The 21,256-nt window shown below is 38.2% G+C and overlaps 1 protein-coding gene across 1 annotated transcript in view; it reads left to right on the forward strand.

Moving 5' to 3' along the window:
* Positions 1-21,256, forward strand: part of LOC107558027 (death-associated protein kinase 1-like) — a 72,198-nt gene that overhangs the window by 36,731 nt on the left and 14,211 nt on the right. The window contains exons 8-18 of the mRNA XM_016241626.1: positions 1,647-1,799; positions 2,978-3,023; positions 3,115-3,204; positions 3,680-3,772; positions 7,189-7,308; positions 8,245-8,343; positions 8,820-8,918; positions 9,613-9,711; positions 11,881-12,078; positions 12,281-12,478; positions 13,322-13,420. Of these exons, the coding sequence (XP_016097112.1) occupies positions 1,647-1,799; positions 2,978-3,023; positions 3,115-3,204; positions 3,680-3,772; positions 7,189-7,308; positions 8,245-8,343; positions 8,820-8,918; positions 9,613-9,711; positions 11,881-12,078; positions 12,281-12,478; positions 13,322-13,420 (1,294 nt within the window). The remainder of the gene's footprint in view (positions 1-1,646; positions 1,800-2,977; positions 3,024-3,114; positions 3,205-3,679; positions 3,773-7,188; positions 7,309-8,244; positions 8,344-8,819; positions 8,919-9,612; positions 9,712-11,880; positions 12,079-12,280; positions 12,479-13,321; positions 13,421-21,256) is intronic.

The following is a 21,256-nucleotide window of genomic DNA, read 5'->3' on the forward strand; positions in this document are numbered from 1 at the left end:
TGATAAGACCTGAGGGGGCCCTCCTTTTTGATGGGAACCAAATCCTCATGTCTCTGACGTAAACAGTAAATGGGTGAATCTCACGAAAACTGGAAATATAGCTCAAAAGGAAAAAAAAGAAATTTCATCACATTAAGAACATTAAAGTCTATGTAAAGGCAAATCAGAGAATTGTTTCTAAACATATTATAAATGTTAGAAATGTATTGCTGAAAACACGTTGCAAAGACTATGAACTATGTAGTACTGAGTTGTGGAGTTAGACCGGTAAATAGTTTTTCACCATTTTTGCATTCAGGATTTTTTGGGCGGGCCTGAAATCATTTCTCAATGACGCACTGGAGCCACTGATCACAGCCCCTCCCCTAAGCTGATAAGAGGTGTGTTCGACTTGAAGAAGCGCTTCACAGACCGATCGGTGTATGACATCAAAACACAGCGAGAGCTCTATCGTCATACAACGATCGGGATGCACAGCGCTGCTTCAGTTCGAACACACCTAATAACTAGAGCGCATTAGCATCTGTGGTTCGCCCGCTCAATCCCGAGTTACTGTCATTACTGTTAGTCACTACAGCCTACAGGGTGCTAGCTAGCTTTGCCTTCGTCACGTAAATGCGATTATTTACAAAGCAGCTCGGTCTTCTTATTTAAATTAAGCTGCTAGAGGGAGCATCCATTCAGGTTGTAGTGGCATTTGATTGTAGTTTTTGAGAGACGGCAGCTTTCCCGTGAGTGGGTGTGGTTTCAGTGCCGACAGTGGACACACCTCCATCGTTTGAGAGCAGAAAAACTACTATTTTTTTTCAAGATTTTGATACCTTATTTTATTTACTTGGCTTTTTTTTTTTTATCATTCACATTTGGCTGGGTGGTTAATAACACATTTTTATACTTTTTAATATTGCTTTGCACAGACTTTAAGTCTGCTTTTAGGATTGCTTTTAGGCCATGTTTGATCCAAAAATGTCTCTTCTTTGTCTTCTCTATCCTGTCTGTCCATCACTATCCACCCATCAACATGTGCTAATATTAGCAGTCTAAAGAGAACTGGAAAGTTCAATATCTTATCACAGGGCTGTTCCTTCCACTCCTCTTTCATTATAGGCAAATAAAAATAGAGCTTCAGATAGATATCGCACACCATTGTCATGTCTATTCCTGACGCATTCCTGTTCCACCATTCTTTTCTTTTTCTCAAACTTTTGGAGACTATGTTTCTCACCCATAGGGAATGCCATTAAATGGCAGTGTTAATTTAGAACAGCTGTAACTTAACAATAAATATTTAAGTTTATCTCCCAACTGTGTTTCTAAAAGTCATGGTCTCATCCCACAAATTTATCACTTTATATTTTTAATTAGCTACATCAATACATTTCAGTTATAATAGTTGAAAGAGCTTGATGACCCAATATTACTCTGGTACTGTGGTCTAGAACAGAGATTTTTATCACAAAGGAAAAAATGGAATGGAGCATGTAAAATAAAGTGCTTAAGTTGAACGCTAAATGGCCTTTGCCTGTTTGCTCGCACTTTAATAGTCATTGTTCACATCAAACTTGACTTTGTTGAATGCTGCTATATGAAAGACCTTCACATCCAGTAAATGATAGATAAAATGGTCTTTTTTTCTATATCTTCAGGCTTAGTGGTGCCTCACCTTTTCTGGGTGAAAATAAGCAGGAGACACTTGCCAATGTGTCAGCTGTGGACTACGAGTTTGATGAGGAGTACTTCAGCAACACCAGTGCTTTGGCCAAAGACTTCATTGCACGGTTACTGCTCAAAGATCCAAAGTAAGAACATATGGTTTGAGATGGTTTGGTAGGGGTTTGAGACCAGGTGTTTCTTTTGAGCAATTCCTTTTTAGAAACCAGCTGGCATAAAAAAAATATTTTATTGTATTATTATATTTTTACTTCTTACTATTTATATTATGTTTTATATTTTATTTTTAATACTTTTTTTTGCTTTATTTAGAAATATTATTAAAGCTATGGTAACACTTTATTTTAAGGACCAGTTCTCACTATTAACTAGTAGCTTATTAGCATGCGTCATATTGGCTGTTTATTAGTACTTATTAGGCACATATTAATGGCTTATTCTCCATGACCATATTCTAGATCCCTTAACCCGACCCAATACCTAAACTAAACAACTACCTTACTAACTATTAATAAGCAGGAAATATGTGTTCCCTAATATGAAGTATTACCAAAGAGTGATTGTCTGTGGTTATACTGAATCAGTGAATCCTGCAAAGAACATTCGTCACAAATCATGCCACTAATTAACTAACTGAGGAAGTGGGTTGTGTCAACAAACAGGAACATGTGCTTTGCGCATGAAGGTGGTTCCATATTGGTCCACCAAATTGCTTCTCTGCTGGTTGAATTCTCTCATTTAGTCTTTTTACACTTACCTTGATTACTTCTGAGGATATTTCAAAGAGAACTAAAACTAGTTCTGCAGAAGTCCTCAGTACTTCACTAAAATGCGTCATTCACAGCATAAATGCTGTTTAGGACTAAACATCGTCACGAAAGCTGATATGCAACATTCCAGAGCCCAAACCCACAATTCTGTCTGTGTGTTCTGCAGTACACACTGTGATAAATATTTTTGGATTTGTATATTGAATTTGTAAATTGTCTCGCTTACTCCGAAGTTTGTTTTTATGTGCTTATTTGTGGGAGCTTATTGTTTAAAGGGGTCATATGATGCTATTTTAAAGACCATTATTTTGTGTATTTGGTGTAACAGAATATGTTGACATGCTTTAATGTTCAAAAAACACATTATTTTTCAAATACTGTACATTATTGTAGGTCCTCTATGGACCCCTTTAAGTTAAATGATGGAAAAGGATCGAGATGAACAGAGGTTCACAAACTGCCTGCCTTTGTTCACTACATACTGTATGCTAAAAAAATAAATCTCACAAGTGAAAATGATGTTTTCATGTTTACAGAAAAAGAATGACAATCCTGGACAGTCTTCAACATCCCTGGATCAAGGTTTGTCCAACAGCCAATACATATAAAGTGGCTATCAAACACATTTTATTATCTTAACATTTGGTTAAATGTGTGAATGTCTTCTTTTAAGCCAAAGGACACGCAGCAGGCACTGAGTCGTAAGGAATCAGCAGTGAATATGGAGAAGTTTAAGAAGTTTGCTGCCAGAAGAAAGTGGAAGGTGCTTTTTTATTTGACTTCTGACTAAGCTTTCTGTTTAAATGCTAGTTCAACTTTCAGAAAGCAAACATTATGTTCTGTTGTGGAAAAATATAACTATTTGACATAAAGCATGAGCAGTACTGCACCATCAGTATTGCTTTCTGAGGAATCAGCATTATGTGCCACACCAAGTCACGCTATTTCCACACACACTGTTAAAAGCACACAAAACAAACCCTTGCAGCTATGAAACAATAAAGAAGCACGCACAAAGTTACAGGGCCCTCAAGCACAGAATTAAGCTCATGTCATAAAAACAAATAATAGTCAACGTGTAATTTGAAAAGTTTAAATAGCATTTAATTTATTCAAAAAAAGTTTTAATCGCTATTTGATGCTTTAGATAAAAAAGCCTGTTACAAATTCTGTAGAAGGTGTCACGAATATCATCTTTCCTTTAATATTGTTTGTTTATTTTTGTCTGTCTTCCTCAGCAATCAGTGCGTCTCATCTCTCTGTGTAACCGGCTCTCCCGCTCCTTCCTGTCTAGGAGCAACATGAGTGTTGCACGCAGTGATGACACACTGGTAAGAGTTCACAGTTCAGTCATCATTCAAGAAACTTAAGATTATCCTTATTAAAAAGCTTGTATTATGGATTTGCAGAGACGAGGTACTGTCAGTTTTTATTCCAAAACACTTGTTTTATTTAAAAAAAAAGAAATAATAATACATAAAAAGGCAGCAGGAACTGGCAAAAAGAACAACAAAACACCTAGAAGACATGTGATGAGCCTGGCAACAGCAGAGGAACCGCCGTATCCCTGAGCTCTGCGTGGTCTGTATTTATGGAATGAGCAGCTCTAATGAGCTCCGTCAGCTTCCCACACACCTGAGAATAGAGGCAGACACACACATGCAAATCAACTCCACACAAAATATACTTGGATAGAATGAAATGCTTGCAGTTATGTCCTATCTGAAGCCTGTAATTGGTTTCTACAGGTTTTATTGCATGATTGCTAATTGCAGTGAAAGTTAATATTGAAGCTTGCCGTGAAGTCAGATGACTAATATAAGCGCATTCACTGACACTCATACAGCCATGTGGGGTTTTGCATGATCTTTATACTGTCCAGATATTTGCTTAGTGATGTGTGATAAGCCTGAAGAGTGAAGTGTTATTGCCTTTGTGCTACATAAATTGTTATCTAAACTTTACAGCTTACTATCTCTCTCTCTCTCTCTCTATCTTCCTCAGCTTCATACACATTACACATTACCATGAAATAAATGTTTTTACCTCATGCACTTCATTTTCAACTGATCTTATAACCTTAATATGTGTAACAGATATTACATGCATTATGGTAATATTGTAACCTTAAGAAATATTTCACTTAGTGCGCCTAGTGAAATATTTCACCTAGTGCACTTAAATATGTGAAAATATGGGGTTTCTGTGAGAACAGGAAATGGGTTTGTTTCATACAGGAAGGGTGTCAGCAACAATAATCAATATGTGACATCCTTTGTCATTCTAATAATCCATCTAAACACTACCATTCAAAAAAAACATTTGGAAGAAATTCATATTTTTATTCAGCAACAATGCAATAAATTGATCAAAAGTGACAGTAAAGACTTTTATAATGTTACAAAAGATTTATTTTTCAAATAAATGCTGTTCTGTATTTATTAAAGAATCCTTTTTAACATTGATAATAATAATAATAAATGTTTCTTGATCATGTGACACTGAAGACTGGAGTAATGGCTGTTGAAAATTCAGCTTTGCCAATCAAAGGAATAAATTACACTTTATTCAGAGAGAATAATATTTCACAATATTGCTGCTTTGCATTAGTCTTACAAAACCATTTAAAAAAAATCTTACTGACCCCAAACTCTTGAATGGTAGTGACGTGTGTTTTTATTTAAAATTGAGAAAATACTTTGGAATTTATTTAAAATTTTATTTTAAATGTATATGGCTGTCAGTACCATATTATATATTGTAAAGTGCATGGTATAATAATCTGAGACCATCACTGCACCCATGGTCCTGTCACCGTATTTTTTTTTTTTCAGGGACAGAACAAATTTACACCCAAATCGCCTAAAGGTCACCGAAAATGACACAAAATCACATAGAAGTCTTGTTTTACAATTCATGAGGGACTCTAGGGTCACTCTCTTTAGAAGCCTCTGGCTGTTTGTAGAGCGTCTTCAAGTGTGCATTCTGTGTCATTGGATACACTCGTCTAGTATGAGACGTCTATGTGGGTGTTATTCCAGTACACTCCTTCATTAAACACAAGCACACATACTCTATTTTTCTCTTTCTGTTCCTCACAGCCAGTCCCGCTTCGCTCTAGCCGTTTATTTGAGTGTTTTGTCCCTCACATCTGAACTGTCAGATGCTGTTTGGAGGTGGTTGGGTCACATACCACACAAAGCAGCGGTCGAGCTGTGAAGAGAAAGCACTGTTTCTGCTCCGCCCCTAGTCTGCATTATTCAATAGGATTAGGACTTCACGCTGTGTATTTGCTGATAAGACCAACTGTAGTACTACTGAGCGTAAAAGGATTTGCTCAGTGTGACTGTTAAAGGAGGCTTGCTGTTGTTTTTCTTCTAAAGCTTATTGTATAATAGCCTAAATACCGTCATGTTGGCAGATTTTCATCTGCTTTTTATCACAGTTGAGCTTGTCAATTATTTTTATTCATAAAAAGATCAGAGCTGTGCAGTAGACATCTTGGAACTGTGTAGCACACATGGGTAATATATGATCCTGGAGCACAAAACCAGTCATAAGTAGCACAGGTATATTTGTAGCAATACCCAAAAATACACTGTATGGGTCAAAATTATAAATGTTTCTTTTATGCCAAAAATCATTAGGATATTAAGTAAAGATCATGTTCTCTGAATATATTTTGTAAATTTCCTACCGTAAATATATCAAAACTTAATTTTTGAGTAGTAATATGCATTGCTAAGAACTTAATTTGGACAACTTTAAAGGAAATTTTCTCAATATTTAGACTTTTTTGCACCCTCAGATTCCAGATTTTCAAATAGTTGTATCTATGCTAAATATTGTCCTATCATAACAAACCATACATCAATGGAAAGCTTATTTATTCAGCTTTCAGATGATGTATAAATCTCAGTTTCGAAAAATTGACCCTTATGACTGGTTTTGTGGTCCAGGGTCACATATACTGTAGGTTTAATTCTTATTTGTGACGTGTCCTGATCTATGGAAGTATATTAATGTCAAAAATCTTCGCTAAACCTGTCCACTAAGAAGCCCAAATCTATACAAAAATGAATCATTTAATTCATTTATTGATTCATTTGACTTGAAAACTAAAATCTGAAAACTGTTCAAAATTTAAGGGTTGGTAAGGTGTTTTCGTAAGAAGTTTCTTAAGCTTACCAAGGCAGCATTTATTTGACTAAAAATAAATAAAAAATGGTAATATTTTTAAGTATTATTACAATTTAAACTGTTTTCAATTAATACAATTTAAACTGTTTTCAAAAATTTTAATTTAAACTGTTTTCAATTAATACAATTTGATTTATTGATGGCAAATCTGAATTTTCAGCATCCTCGGATAATCATTTTGTTATTATTTTCAGCTTCATAAACTTTTCTTATTATCAATGTTGAAAAGAGTTTAAATGCTTAATATATTTGTTGAAACGTTGATACAGCTGATGTCAGAATTCTTTGAATAGAACATTGAATAAAACAGCATTTATTTGAAATAGAAATCTTTTGTAAAGATATAAAAGTCTTTGCTGTCACTTTAGATTTTAGTATTTAATGCATTTTTGCTGAATAAATGGATATAAATAAAATCGTACTGACCTCAAACTTTTGAATGGTAGTAGTGTATCATATTGACATGTGTAATGCATGCTTGTAGTATGTGTTTTGGTCTGTTATCATAAAGGTATGGTTTATATTCAGTAATTTTGTTTTTTGACAGGATGAGGAGGACTCATTTGTCATGAAGGCTATTATCCACGCAATCAACGATGACAATGTTCCAGGTCTGAAACACCTGCTTGGATCCCTGACCAGCTATGATATTAATCAACCTAACAAGGTGAGAGAGACAAAGCTTGACTTACAGAGGAGATAGTTGACAGTCATGCTCACGGTCTCTGCTTGACTTGGTCTCTGTCCAAGTGATCAGTAGCCAACCTGAGCTCGATTGAGCTGATAAGTGTATCAGTGTCACTGTACACCCATGCCTTCTGAGTTTACATTGCCGTTTTCAGCAGTGACACTCAGATGTGCACCGAGTGACTGAGAAACAGTCACTGCACCATATCTCAACCCATTTGTGTGAGTCACCGTCACAATGAGAATTTTGAATAAAATGAAAGAGACTTGGGGGTTAATTGCCATTATTATGATATTTTAAGTGTAAATCTGAAGACATTTTATTGAGGTTTATGCTAAAATTCTCTAAGTTAACAAACATACTGGTTAAGGCTTTTTCAGTGTGCGTGTGTGTGTGTGTGTGTCTGTGTGTATGTGTTGGAATGTTGTGTGTATGGCACGTGTGTGACACAGGAAAAGTGTTTGTTTAGAAGTAGGGAATGAGGCCGAGGTTCATGTAACTGTACTCTGCTCACTGATGTGAAGAGACAAGCGTGCTTTTAATTGTATTGCTCAGAGCTGTGCAGCGCTATCTGTGTTTATGTATGCACAGTGAGAACTATTCCAATGACTCTCATGCATTTATTAATTCAGAGGAGTTTATCACCATTCTTGAGAAACAATTCCAGTCTTGTGCCCGCAATAATTTTTTACCAGCCACCATGATTGCTCTTCGCCAATTCAAACTGCTGTGCGAACAATGAAAAATGAATCGGTCTAATTTGAATTGGCGTTTTCACACTGACTCTAAATTATAGGCTTAATTAAAGCTACTTTTGAATGCTGCGAGGAGCTATTAGTGCCTTGTTATGTTCAGTAAAGTGATTTCTGTTTGTGTGCGCGTTTCTGTTTGTTTGTGCGTGTGTACATACTTCAGCATGGAACCCCTCCGCTCCTGATTGCCGCGGGCTGTGGAAATGTCCAGATCATTGATGTGCTAATGAAAAAAGGAGCGGAGATTCAAGCCTTTGATAAGGTGTTGTACTCCATTTTCTCAGATAATTAATGTACAAGAAATTTAAAAAATGTACTCTACCATTCAAAAGTCTGGGGTAAGTATGATTTTTTTATGCCATATGGTCACCAAGACTGCATTTATTTGATCAATATACAATAAAAACAGTAATATTGAAAAAACGTATTTACAAAATGTAATGTATTCCTGTTATAACAAAGCGGAATTCAGCAGCAGTTGCTGCATCATTCTAATATGCTGCTCACTTTTGTTCAATATAATCTGCCTTTTCTGAATAAAAGTATTCATTTAATTAAAAAAAAATGTACCAAGCCAAACTTATGAATGGTAGTTGATCACATCAGATAAAATGCCCCAAAGAGACTGAAGACATGCTTTACCAGTAGTTTTAACATAGTTTAAATGGTAAATATGAACATGACCAAAATGGCTGAAAATATGTACAACTCCACACAACATGCCATTATTTTCCTCAGACTGGAGCCAATGCTATCTACTATGCCGCCCGACATGGTCATGTGGGGACCTTGAGATTCTTGCATGAAAAGAAGTGCCCTCTGGACATCCAAGATAAGGTGCCCCTCTCTCTCTCTCACACTCACACACACACACACACACACACTCAACAATCACAACCCCAGGGAGAGGACAGATTCCATTTTTCAAAGGCTTTCCCCATCCGTCACCTTTTCTCCAGAAAACCTTTCCTCCTGTTTTCACTTGCCTCTCTATTTCCCATTGGTAATTTGCAGTTGCTATGGTTACTCGCTGGCCTGAGGTTTGCCGTTGTATGAAATAATTGTTGACTGTTTGTTGACTGCCTCACTAGTCAGTGAAGAGCGCTCAGTCAAGCGAATTTGCTGGGTAAAGTGTTGAGTTTGTCGGTAGTGCCATACAGAATCACACTTTGAGTGTCCGCAGCTTCATTAAGGGTCTTAAATTGAGTTCTTAAAACGTCCATCTCAGCCTGAACTTTCTAGGAGTAGCACTGTGCTCAAGTTCAGCGGTTTTGGCCGTTCTCAGCACACAAGGATATCTCCCTTCAACTAGTCATGTTCTGTTTACGCAGCCTTTCCGGTTGCTGTAACCCTACTTTGGCAACAGGGAAATCCTTTAATGAAGTTCTTAACTGTTTCTTACAGTCTAGTTCAGCAGTGTTGATTGTTTCCCTGATGTTCGCATACACATGGTTATTGCATTTTTTGTTTAGCTCATCAAAGTGTAATCACATTAATAACATGCCTGCTCATCACTGACATTCTGTTCTAGTCTGGAGAAACAGCTCTGCATGTGGCAGCTCGCTATGGTAACGTGGATGTAGTCCAGTACCTTTGCAGCATCCATGCCAAACCTGACCTAGTGGACCGGGTATGTATCATACACACACACACACACTGATTTACACCACACTCAACAGTCCAAGCCATTGTAGACGAATATGACACTTAGCGTTGTGGATGTAGCATCACACAAAAGCAAAAGTTCAGTTACCATTGTACAAATGGAATATTAACAGTTATTTAAAGGGTAGTTAAAAGGGTAGTTACAGAGATAAACAGAGTAGTGTTGGATTGTTCATGTGATCTCAGTTTTTTCATCAGTCATGAGATTTCTGCCCCCATGAGGCAACCTGCGCCATGTAAATAAAGCCACTTTTAATAACTTCTGATATGACTGAAGTCATGTGAGTCCACATGATTTTTAAAGTACTGTTTTATGTACTTTTTTAGTGATTTTGAATTGAGTGTATATTTTAAGTATTGCTTCATTATTACACAATTCATAATTATTTTGAAGTAGTTTTCAATATACGCTACAGTTCAAAAATACAGTAAGATTATTTTAGCAAGGATACATTAAAAGTGTGGCAGTGAAGACATTTAAAGTGATACACTTTGAAGAGTAACACACTGATTTACACCACACTCAACAGTCCAAGCCATTGTAGACGAATATGACACTTAGCGTTGTGGATGTAGCATCACACAAAAGCAAAAGTTCAGTTACCATTGTACAAATGGAATATTAACAGTTATTTAAAGGGTAGTTAAAAGGGTAGTTACAGAGATAAACAGAGTAGTGTTGGATTGTTCATGTGATCTCAGTTTTTTCATCAGTCATGAGATTTCTGCCCCCATGAGGCAACCTGCGCCATGTAAATAAAGCCACTTTTAATAACTTCTGATATGACTGAAGTCATGTGAGTCCACATGATTTTTAAAGTACTGTTTTATGTACTTTTTTAGTGATTTTGAATTGAGTGTATATTTTAAGTATTGCTTCATTATTACACAATTCATAATTATTTTGAAGTAGTTTTCAATATACGCTACAGTTCAAAAATACAGTAAGATTATTTTAGCAAGGATACATTAAAAGTGTGGCAGTGAAGACATTTAAAGTGATACACTTTGAAGAGTACTACTCTTTTAAACTTTCTATTCATCAAAAATGTATCACCATTACTGTAAAAATATTAAGCAACACAACGGTTTTCAACATTGATAATAAGAAATGTTTCTTGAGCAACAAATCAGCATATTAGAATGATTTCTGAAGGATCATGTGACACTGAAGACTGCAGTAATGACTGCTATCACAGATATAAAGAGACATGTTAAACTGTAATAATATTTCACTATTACTTTTTTACTGTATTTTTGATCAAATAAATGCAGCCTTGGTGAGCATAAGAGACTTCTTTCAAAAAGATAAAAAAAATCTCACCAACCTCAAACTTTTGAATGGTAGTGTATTTATATTAGTAAAGTTCAACTCGAAAGAAGAAAATGTTCTTTTATAAAAGAAAATGCTTCATCTCGGTTGTCTTTGATGACAGTGGGAAATTTAAATGTAATAAGTGGTTTCGCAAGTGCTGACGTGACATGAGTGCTGAAATCTAATCATGTCCATGCCTCACTTTATTTGTTCAGCACTATGAGCTCACAGCAGTAACGTTCATAGGCAGATAGTCTCCTGTGCTTTTAGAAATATTGCTTACTGGGGCGTCCATCGACTAACAGGCAAATGAGTCCTAGTTGATAGATTTCAGGAATGAGTCACTATTAAAAACATGCTGTAACTTAAATTAATGAGCCTGAAGCACCACTTCAGAGAAATGCAATAAAGAAAATCATTTTAGGATTATGTGAGTGAGTTAAATTATTAGACCAACGATAAATATTGTACACAACCAAAATATTATTTAATAGTATTACAGATTCATTTTATAATGGTTGCTTTTGCCATCATCACAATATTAGGTTACCATCCTACTCTTGCATTTATTATTATATCCTGCTCTGTTAAAAGAAAGTCAATATTCACACGTAATGCCAGGAAGCAGACACAGCCACGTATTGTATGTTTATAATTGTTACATTCATTCGAGGTGTCAGGGTCGCAGGCTAATTTAGAACAATTCGTCACGTGAAACGGCCTTGACACAGACTAATGTTGTTTTGTTAGCTCCATGTGTTCAAGGTTATTCATGAGCTCTTGGTCTGAATGCCAAAGACTGTTTTCATGCCTCCACAGGAGCAGGAGACACCTCTCCACTGTGCAGCCTGGCACGGTTACTCCGCGGTGGCCAGAGCCCTGTGCGAGGCTGGCTGTGATGTCAACGCCCGGAACCGTGAGGGCGAGAGCCCGTTACTCACCGCTTCTGCCCGCGGCTTCAAGGACATCGTGGAGTGTCTGCTGGAGCATGGGGCGGACATGGACTCTGCTGATAAGGTGAGCACAGACACTTAGAAAATATTAACCATTAACAACTGCTGTGGTTGAGTGTTTTTAAATATTAAAACACTTTCTACTGTCTGCTTTCATGCATGTTGTTGTTGTTTTTAGATATTTTTGTTGTGAACATTGACAGCTTGCCATTTAAAATAAGTATTGATTACCCTTATCATGGTGTGTTTGCATGTATATATTTCAGGACGGTCACATCGCCCTGCATCTGGCAGTGAGGAGATGTCAAACTGAAGTGGTGAAGTGTCTGCTCAGCCATCACTGCTATGTGGACCACCAGGATCGCCACGGTAACACACCCCTTCACATCGCCTGCAAGGACGGCAACTTGCCTGTGGTCATGCAGCTCTGCGCTGCTAAAGCCAATCTGGATATTCCTAACAAAGTGAGTTTCAAACCAGGATGGATGTAAACCTGCTGTACAATATGCTTTTGTTTGACTCCTAAATGTGTTTTCATTCAGTGTTATGTATGTTTTATTTTTTTTATATTTTGTATCAGATTCATTTTTATTTTAGTTAAATTTCTAGTAATTGTGTCTTATGCTTTTGTCATTTTTATTAGTATTTTAAAATATTGCTTTTTAGGTTTATATTTATGTTTATTTATATTTCACTAAATTACTATTTCCAGTCAATAAGTTTAATGCTTCAACTTAAACTTATTTCAGTTAGTAGCCAAGGCAACATTTGTTATTTTAGATTATAGTTTTTTTTATCTAACATTTTATTTTATTCCAATTAACAAAAATGTTAATAGTAGTATGTGTTTAGTTAACCGTAATAACCCCAATCTTATCCTATAGACCAGATTTTACCTTTGCCTTATTCAAGTATTAATGATTGCGCTTTTTCTTGTCAGTCTTGAGTCATCATCCACTCCTTTTTCATTTCTTAAAGTCCCCTCAACTGACCCCATTTACTTGGTTGCAATTTTCTTGAAATCTTTACGTGCCAGTTATACATGGTTGTTACTTCTGTGTGAAATTTTTAAATGGCACTTCCATTACAGCTGGAAGATGATTTGTGTTCCTTTCGAACAGAGGGCTTTTCAGGTCAAGAGGAACGGAATTATATTAATATGAAATTGAATCATCATTTTGCACTGTTACACTTGAACAATTTTCTGACAAAAGCATTTTTTCACTTTTGTTTTCTAGTTACCATTTGTGATGAATCATTCTCAGAAGGCGAGTGTTTAAAGATGTTTGCTTTTTATTTATCTGTAGTTTGGAAGAACACCTCTTCACCTGGCAGCTAGTAACGGTGGTCTGGAGGTGGTGCGTCATCTTTGTGTTACAGGAGCCAACACTGAAGCCATCACTAATGTAAGTGAAAGATCATCAGGGTTTTGATGTGAATAAATAACATATGATTTGTAAAAGTATTATATATGTATTTATAAAAAAAATCTACATTTATATTCAGTACCATTCAAAACGGGGTCAGTGAGAAAAAAAACAATAGTTTTATTCAGCAAAGATACTTTAAATTGATCAGAAGTGATCGTAAAGACATTTATAATGTTACAAAGATTTCTATTTCAAATAAATGCTGCTCTTTTGAACTTTCTATTCATTAAAGAATCCTGAAAAAATTGTATATTTTTCCACAAAACCATTAAGCAGCTGTTTTTAACATGGATACTTAAAAGAAATGTTTCTTGAGCAGCAAATCAGCATATTAGAATGATTTCTGAAGGACTATCTGACACTAAAGACTGTCTGAAATAATGTTTTTCACAATATTACTGTTTTTGCTGTATTTTGTGTATTTTGCTGTATTATGTAGCCTTGGTGAGGTTAATGAACTTCTTTCAAAAAATTTTACTGACCCCAAACTTTTGAATGAAATAAAACATACTGCTAGGTCACTATATAAATATTTTTATATATTAGAATACACATATTTATATTAGATATTAGATTAGATTCTATATTATCATATGTAATAGTGACATGCTCTCAAAAGCTTTTTGTTGATTAGTTTGGCTGCTGTCTTCTTTTTATGTTAGATATGGAAATGTAACTCTAATGAGCCAGTGTCCTGCCCTCTTAGCACATCAATCAAGTTGCAGTCTCTTTATCTCTTTAAATAAGTGTTCATTTATCATTCACGACAGCCTAGATTACCATTCTGTTCTTAATCCTTCATCTTTCAGTCAGCTGTGTCTTGCCTCATATAGTGCCTCTTCCATAGAATGTGTGTTGGTTCCTGTAGGTTTGTGTGTTGTTATGTGATTGTGTGGGTGTCCCTCCTTTGGATGACTGATTTCTAATCTGACTCATTCTGAGTTTTAATGTGTTTGTCAGGATATATCTGTCTGATATTTGTGCACTATTTTTTGTCTGTAATATAAGGATATGCCTTCTCCATTAAGTTACCAGCCTAGTGTATTAAAAGGCTCTTTCCAGAATGAAGCTCATTAATGAAAATGTGCCAGTGGAGAATCATTGTTTCACTTTCAGCACCAGTGAAGGACAACATGCCCAACCAACTAATGAACCCCCAACCAACTCATCCTAAACAGTGTATGTTTTCAATCAATAACCCCCACATCCCTCCCCTCGGCTGGCCCACATGCCCCTCGCTCACACCCCTTGCCTCAACACCATCTCAAAGCTCTCCTCCTCAGTGTTAATATTGTATAGTGGCTGATGCACAATGCATGTTACAGCACACAGGAATTTTGAGAATCCATAATTCATTGCCAGAGGCGTATGGTTTCAGCGGCTTAAGAAAGAAAAAAAATGTCTTCCACATATAGGATACCATTGATTAATGTGGCCTTCACACTTTATATTTTGCTCTTTTTCTCACTGTTTTGTCAGGCTATACACCACCATTTAAATGTTTGAGGTTGGTAAGATTTATTTAACTACATCACTACATTAGTTAACTAGACTACATGTGCTAACGATGAAAAATAGTATTATTATGAGCTAACATGAACTAACAATGCTGTATTTTATTTATGAGATTAATAAATATTGTAACAAATGTATTGCTTATTGTTTGTTAATGTTAATGTTAGCTAATGCATTAACTAAAGTTAAGTAATGGGACCTTATTGGAAAATGTTGCCTTTTTTTTTTTTAGATAGGTCTCTCATGCTGACCAAGACTGCATTTATTTGGTCAAAAATACCATAAAAGCAGCAATATTGTGAAATATTATTCAAATTGAAAATAACTTTTAATTTTTAATATATTTTAAAATGTAATTTATTCCTGTGATGGCAAGGCTGAATTTTCTTCAGTCTTCAGTGTCACATGATCCTTCAGAAATCATTCTAATATGCTGATTTGTTGCTCAAAAATGTTTATTATTATTATCAATGTTGAAAACAGTTGTGCTGCTTAATATTTTTGTGGAAATGGTCAGACATTTTTTTTTTAAGATTCTTTGATAAATAGAAAGTTCAAAAGAACAGCATTTTGTGATAGAAATATTTTGTACAATTATAAATGTCTTTACTGTCCCCTTTAATCAAATTAATGTATTCTTCCTGAATAAAAGTATTAATTTATTTAAAAACATATATCCTACTGACCTAGACTTCTAAATGGTAGTGTATGTAGGAATCCAACTTATGATTTTCACCTCTTTTATGATAAAATGGGCAAAAAAAATAACATTCATTTTCACTGACTGAGAGACAAAAGCCATATCTAGGGACTAAAATATTAGAGACTTGGGAGTGGCCTCTTTTGACTTGGGCCAGTGACCAATCACATTTGGCACTCTCTAGAACACCTTAGCAACACCCTAGCAACCACCCAGAACACTTTATCAACTCTGTACTGTAGCAACATGCTAAAACCCATGCACAACACTCAAGCATCATGATTCATACTCCCAGAAAAAGTCTACTATGCCATCTCTTTCAGACAGCTATCATATTTTTCGTCTCCCCTTCCAATATGATAATGACAAGCCGTAGTCTCAATGTGTCAAACAAACACTAGATTTGGTTCCCTCATGGCAGGACGCTTCATTCAGCCTTGAGATTTTTAGGCATCTTTAATCTTTGGGGAGACAACCAGAAATCAATAAAATGAATTCAAGCACATCCTCATGGGGACACGTGGTATGAGCTGGAGACGAGCAGGCAGACACAAAAAGAGTCTGTGAAAAAGAAAATAGGCTGCTTTGTACAGAAGAATTTGCAGTCATATCTCATAAAGTCTAATTGGCAGGAAAGCTTTGTGTCCAATCAATCCACGTTAGATAAGAGTAATTACAGTGCAGCAAAGCTCTCTCATTACTATCCTTTTTATTGGTGCTTTAACACCTCTGCTGCTTTCACCACATCCTCTTTCGCTCTAGTCTGTGTAGGGCTGTGCGGGGGCTCTCTTTCAGAGGGAGGCTGGTTAATTTGTCCCCATTGGTTTGAGGAGGAACACAGCTGTTTCAGGTTGTGTGTTTTGCTTGTGCTTGTGGCCCCAGGTGTTAGGTGTGGGTTTTTGTTGCTGTGTGTGAGATTGTATGTTTTTACAGGATTTTTGCATATGGCTTTTCTGTGAAATATACTTCCTTCAAGCTGGCCCTCTCTGATAGTTATTCCCCTTCACAGCTGGTTTCTCCTATTGCTGATTTCACAATCACACATGTGCTGCCGTCACAACCTCCTGGGACGTTCCTATGTGCGTCATTTTGGTTGTAATGAAATGAACACAGATTTTTTTTTCACTTCCAGTCAAAGACAGAAAACTTTTATAGTGATTGGGAAACATGACAGCAAAGGAGGTGCATTAGTTGTGTAATTGATGTGTTCATTATGTATTTTATCATACCAGTGCTGCCACGTAAAATGATAGGAAATGTAGATTGGTTAACTGGCTTAAATGAGTACCACTTTCCAAGGGGGTTGCTAGATATAAATTACATCTGGGGTTAAACACATTAGTGCCATATAATGGAAGCAAACCTTCCAGGCTTCCAATTAATTAGGATTTTTAATTTGATGACTAATACTGAGGTCTGAATAATATATATACACTGCTGTTCAAAGGTTTGGGGCCAGTAAGGATTTTTATTTATTTATTTGTTTGTTTATTGAAAGAAATTAATATTAATTATTCAGAAAGGACACATTAAATTTATAAAAAATTACAGTAAAGACTGTAACTGATGTTGTAAAAAAAACAAAAAACTTTGTATTCATCAAAGAATCTTGAAAAAAAATCTAACTTTGTTTCCACAAAACAAACAAACAAAAACATTGATAATAAGAAATGTTTTGAGCACCAGCATATTAGAATTTCTTAAGGATCATTTGACATTGAAAGAACGCAAAGGGTCTTAAAATACATCAGTCCAGAACCAAATGTGGAAGAGGGGAGAAACAGATGCAACGCACAGTGGAGCCACTTGGTGAGATGCAGGAGGACTCCAGTCAGGAACCACCCCACAGTACAGGAGACTTCTCAGCAGCTGTTCCACCCCAAAGCCACAGGAGGCATTCTCCTAACACCACCTCAGGCACTGAACCTGTGAAAGAGAAAGTGAAATGGCCCCCAGCGAATGACAACATAGGATGGGACCAACTAGACCGGGACCTTGACAGAGTTCTAGAGGCCACATTAGCAGGCACAGTCGAGAGGAAAATTGACAGCATGACAACAATTGTCTACAATATGGCCAGGGAACGCTTTGGCACAGAGGAGAGGAAGGGCAGCAGCGGAAAATCTGGAAACCAACCCATCAGAAGAGAGAGAGAGATCTCACATCTGAGAAGGGAAATCAAGACCCTCAACAAGCAGTTCAAAAGAGCAAGTACTGAAGAAAAGGAGGGCATAAGAGACCTGACCAGTGGACTTCGAGGGCAACTGTGCAGACTGAGAAGGGCGGAAAGGTCTCTGACACTGAGGAAGGAGAAGGAGGCCAAGAGAGCTCAGTTCATAAAGAACCCATACAGGTTCACAAAAACTGTTGGGCGAAGCTAGATCCGGGAAACTGACCAGCCCCAAGGAGGTTGTAGAGGAGTTCCTCAAAGAGAGCCACAGTGATACTCTCAGGGGGCAGGCTCTAAGCGCACATCCAAAGGTCGGCTTGACACCAGTGAACCAACATGGAGAGAAGTCCAATACAGTGTACAGAAAGCCAGATCAGCATCTGCCCCAGGGCCAAGTGGTATACCTTATAAAGTATATAAGAGATGCCCGATGCTACTCGTGCAGTCTGTGGAAACTGTTGCGGAGAGTTTGGACAAAAGGCATTATCCCATTATCCTGGAAAAGAGCAGAGGGCTGTTTTGTACCAAAAGAAAAAGACTCCTCTGAGATTAGTCAGTTCCAAACTATATCTCTCCAGAGCATCGAAGGCTTCTTCTCTGTTCTGGCCAAAAGGATGACTACCTATAGGGTTAAGAACAAGTATGTTGATACATCAATCCAGAAAGGTGGCATCCCAGGCATCTCTGGGTGTTTGGAACACACGGGAGTCCTCAACCAGCTGATCCGGGAGGCCAAGGTGAGTAAAGGCAATCTAACAGTTGTATGGCTTGACTTGGCCAACGCTTCTGGATCAATCCCCCACGACCTCATCAAAGCAGCTATGAAACACTACCATATCCCCCTCCACATCAGGGGAATGATCACCAACTACTTTGGAGGGTTAAAGTTACGGTTTTAGACCGCCCATTTTACAACTAAGTGGCAAGCCCGCGAAAAGGAAATTGTAACCAACTGTGCTATCTCCCCCATCTTGTTTATCATGGGAATGAATCTGCTCATAACAGCGGCAGGGAAGGAATCTAGGGGGGCCGATAATGGAGTCCGGCATCCGCCAGCCTCCAATAAGAGGCTTTATGGATGACCTAACCATTACAACTCCATCCCATGTACAAGCAAGGTGGATCCTGAATGCACTTGACGATGTGGCGACATGGGCGAGAATGAAGTTCAAGCCAAGGAAGTCAGGAAGCATGGTGATCAGAAATGGGAAAGTGACCAGCAAGTTCCAGCTCCAACTTCCGGGGGAGATTATACCTTCAATTGAGGAAAACCCCAAAAATGCCTAGGGAAGTGGTACGAAGCCTCTCTCACTGACATAAGCAACGTATCCAGGACAGAGAAGTAGGCAGATGAATGGTTGAGAAAGATAGCAAGATCAGGCTTACCAGGAAAGTTCAAGGCCTAGCTGTTTCAGCATGGTCTGCTACCAAGACTCATGTGGCTACTGATAATTTATGAAGTGCCTATGATATCTGTGGAAGGAGTCGAGTGGCGAGTGAATAAACACCTCCGCAGGTGGCTCGGAATCCCACCAAGATTCACATCAGTAGGGCTATACATTAGGTCTGGACAGTTACAGCTACCCCTATCATCAGTGGTTGAAGAGTTTAAGGTGGCAAAGTGCAGGGCTGTGATGATGTACAGAGACTCCAGCGATGAAAAGGTCAGAGATGCAGGCATCACCACAAGATCAGGATGCAAGTGGGCAGCTGACACATCAGTGGCGCAAGCTGAGAGCATGCTGAAGTTGAAGGACATCATCGGGAACCCGTGCATGGGGAGACAAGGACTCAAGACCAACCACTTCCAACAATGGGGGAAAGCAGACCCAAGGCAGAGGAGAGATATGATCCAAGCTGAGGTCCGACACCTGGAGGAAGAAAGGCGAAAGTCAAAGGCTGTGGAACTTGGATCACAAGGAGCCTGGACTAAGTGGGACCTGCCAAAGAGGAAAATCACGTGACCTGAACTTTGGAGACTAGAGCCCTTTCGCATCTCTTTCCTGCTCTGATCAGTGTATGACACTCTTCCAACACCAACAAACCTGCACAGGTGGGGAATGAGGGAGGACTCACTGTGCAGTTTATGTGGAGGGAGAAGCACATTGGCGCACATACTGGCGGTGTGCAAGACTGCACTTAGCCAGGGGAGATATAGATGGCGCCATGACAAGGTCCTCTGTGCACTGGTCGATATATTGGAGCAGGAGAGACGGAAAAAGCGCCAGACCTATGTGAGACCAGCCTCATATATCGAGTTCATCAGGGAGGGGGAGAAGCCACCCTCCTCCAAGACCAAGAAGAGCCTCCTGCAGGCAGCACAATCATGGGAGATGAGGGTGGACCTGGGTAGGTAACTGCAATTTTCCCCAGGTCATCCAGATATCCCTGAGGCCTGATGTGGTCATATGGTCTGAGGAGGTGAAGAGGATTATCCTGATTGAACTAACAGTACCGTGGGAAGACGGTTGTGAAGAAGCCTTGGAGAGGAAGGCTACCAAGTACCAGGACCTAGTCCAACAATGCAGGGACAAAGGGTGGCAGACTTGGCTATTTCCAGTTGAGGTTGGCTGCAGGGGTTTCCCGGCGCAGTCTGTGTGGAAGATGTTAACTGCCCTGGGAATAGCAGGAAGGCAGAGGAAGATAGCTACCCACAGGATGGGGGAGGCAGCGGAAAGGGCCTCTTGTTGGCTCTGGAGTAAGCGGGAGGAGTTGAGCTGGAAGCCAGGAGAAGATGGGCAGTGACTGGCTGTCACTGCCGACCCGCCAACTGGAGGACGTTGTGGTTTAGGGTCGAAACGTCCAAGGAAAGTTGGACGACACCTGATGACATCTTCCCCTGGCTGAAAGCTACAGTCACAAGACAGAGACTGACAGTGTAAGCATACAGATGTATCTAATAGTAGTGACACTGAAGACTGGCTGCTGAAATTCAGCTTTGTCATCACAGGTATAAATGACACTTTAAAATGTTTAAATTGTAATGTTTGGAAAAAACACCAAGTGAAGTTGCAGTTTTTGGGTCAGTGGATATGTACTAAGAGCCAGGCCATATTTTATTCTATGGTGTAATTGACTTCACCTGAACAGTATAGTGCTAAATGGGCTTCTAGCAGCTGAAGAGACATTTCTGTGGGCGGACAGACAGATGGCAGCAGAAGTGAGAGGGGGTGGGTGAACAGTTAAAGTTAGCTCTTCATGAAAATACCAGGCCCCCCTGGTTACCATGGCAACCCTGACACCAGATACTTTTACGGCCTCCTGGAATTTAGGTGAAGAAAATCGCTTCCTTGCCCATAAGGAAAATCCACAAGGGAAGGACTTTTCTTTGCTAATTAATTAATAGGAAAACCTTTCTTTGAATGAACACACATGATCCTTCAGGTCATGGTGTATATTATTGTCATCGTGTATTTTGTCTTTGAGA

Source organism: Sinocyclocheilus grahami, unplaced genomic scaffold, assembly GCF_001515645.1.
Source record: "Sinocyclocheilus grahami isolate Dianchi unplaced genomic scaffold, SAMN03320097.WGS_v1.1 scaffold629.1, whole genome shotgun sequence".
Classification (NCBI taxonomy): Eukaryota; Metazoa; Chordata; class Actinopteri; order Cypriniformes; family Cyprinidae; genus Sinocyclocheilus; species Sinocyclocheilus grahami.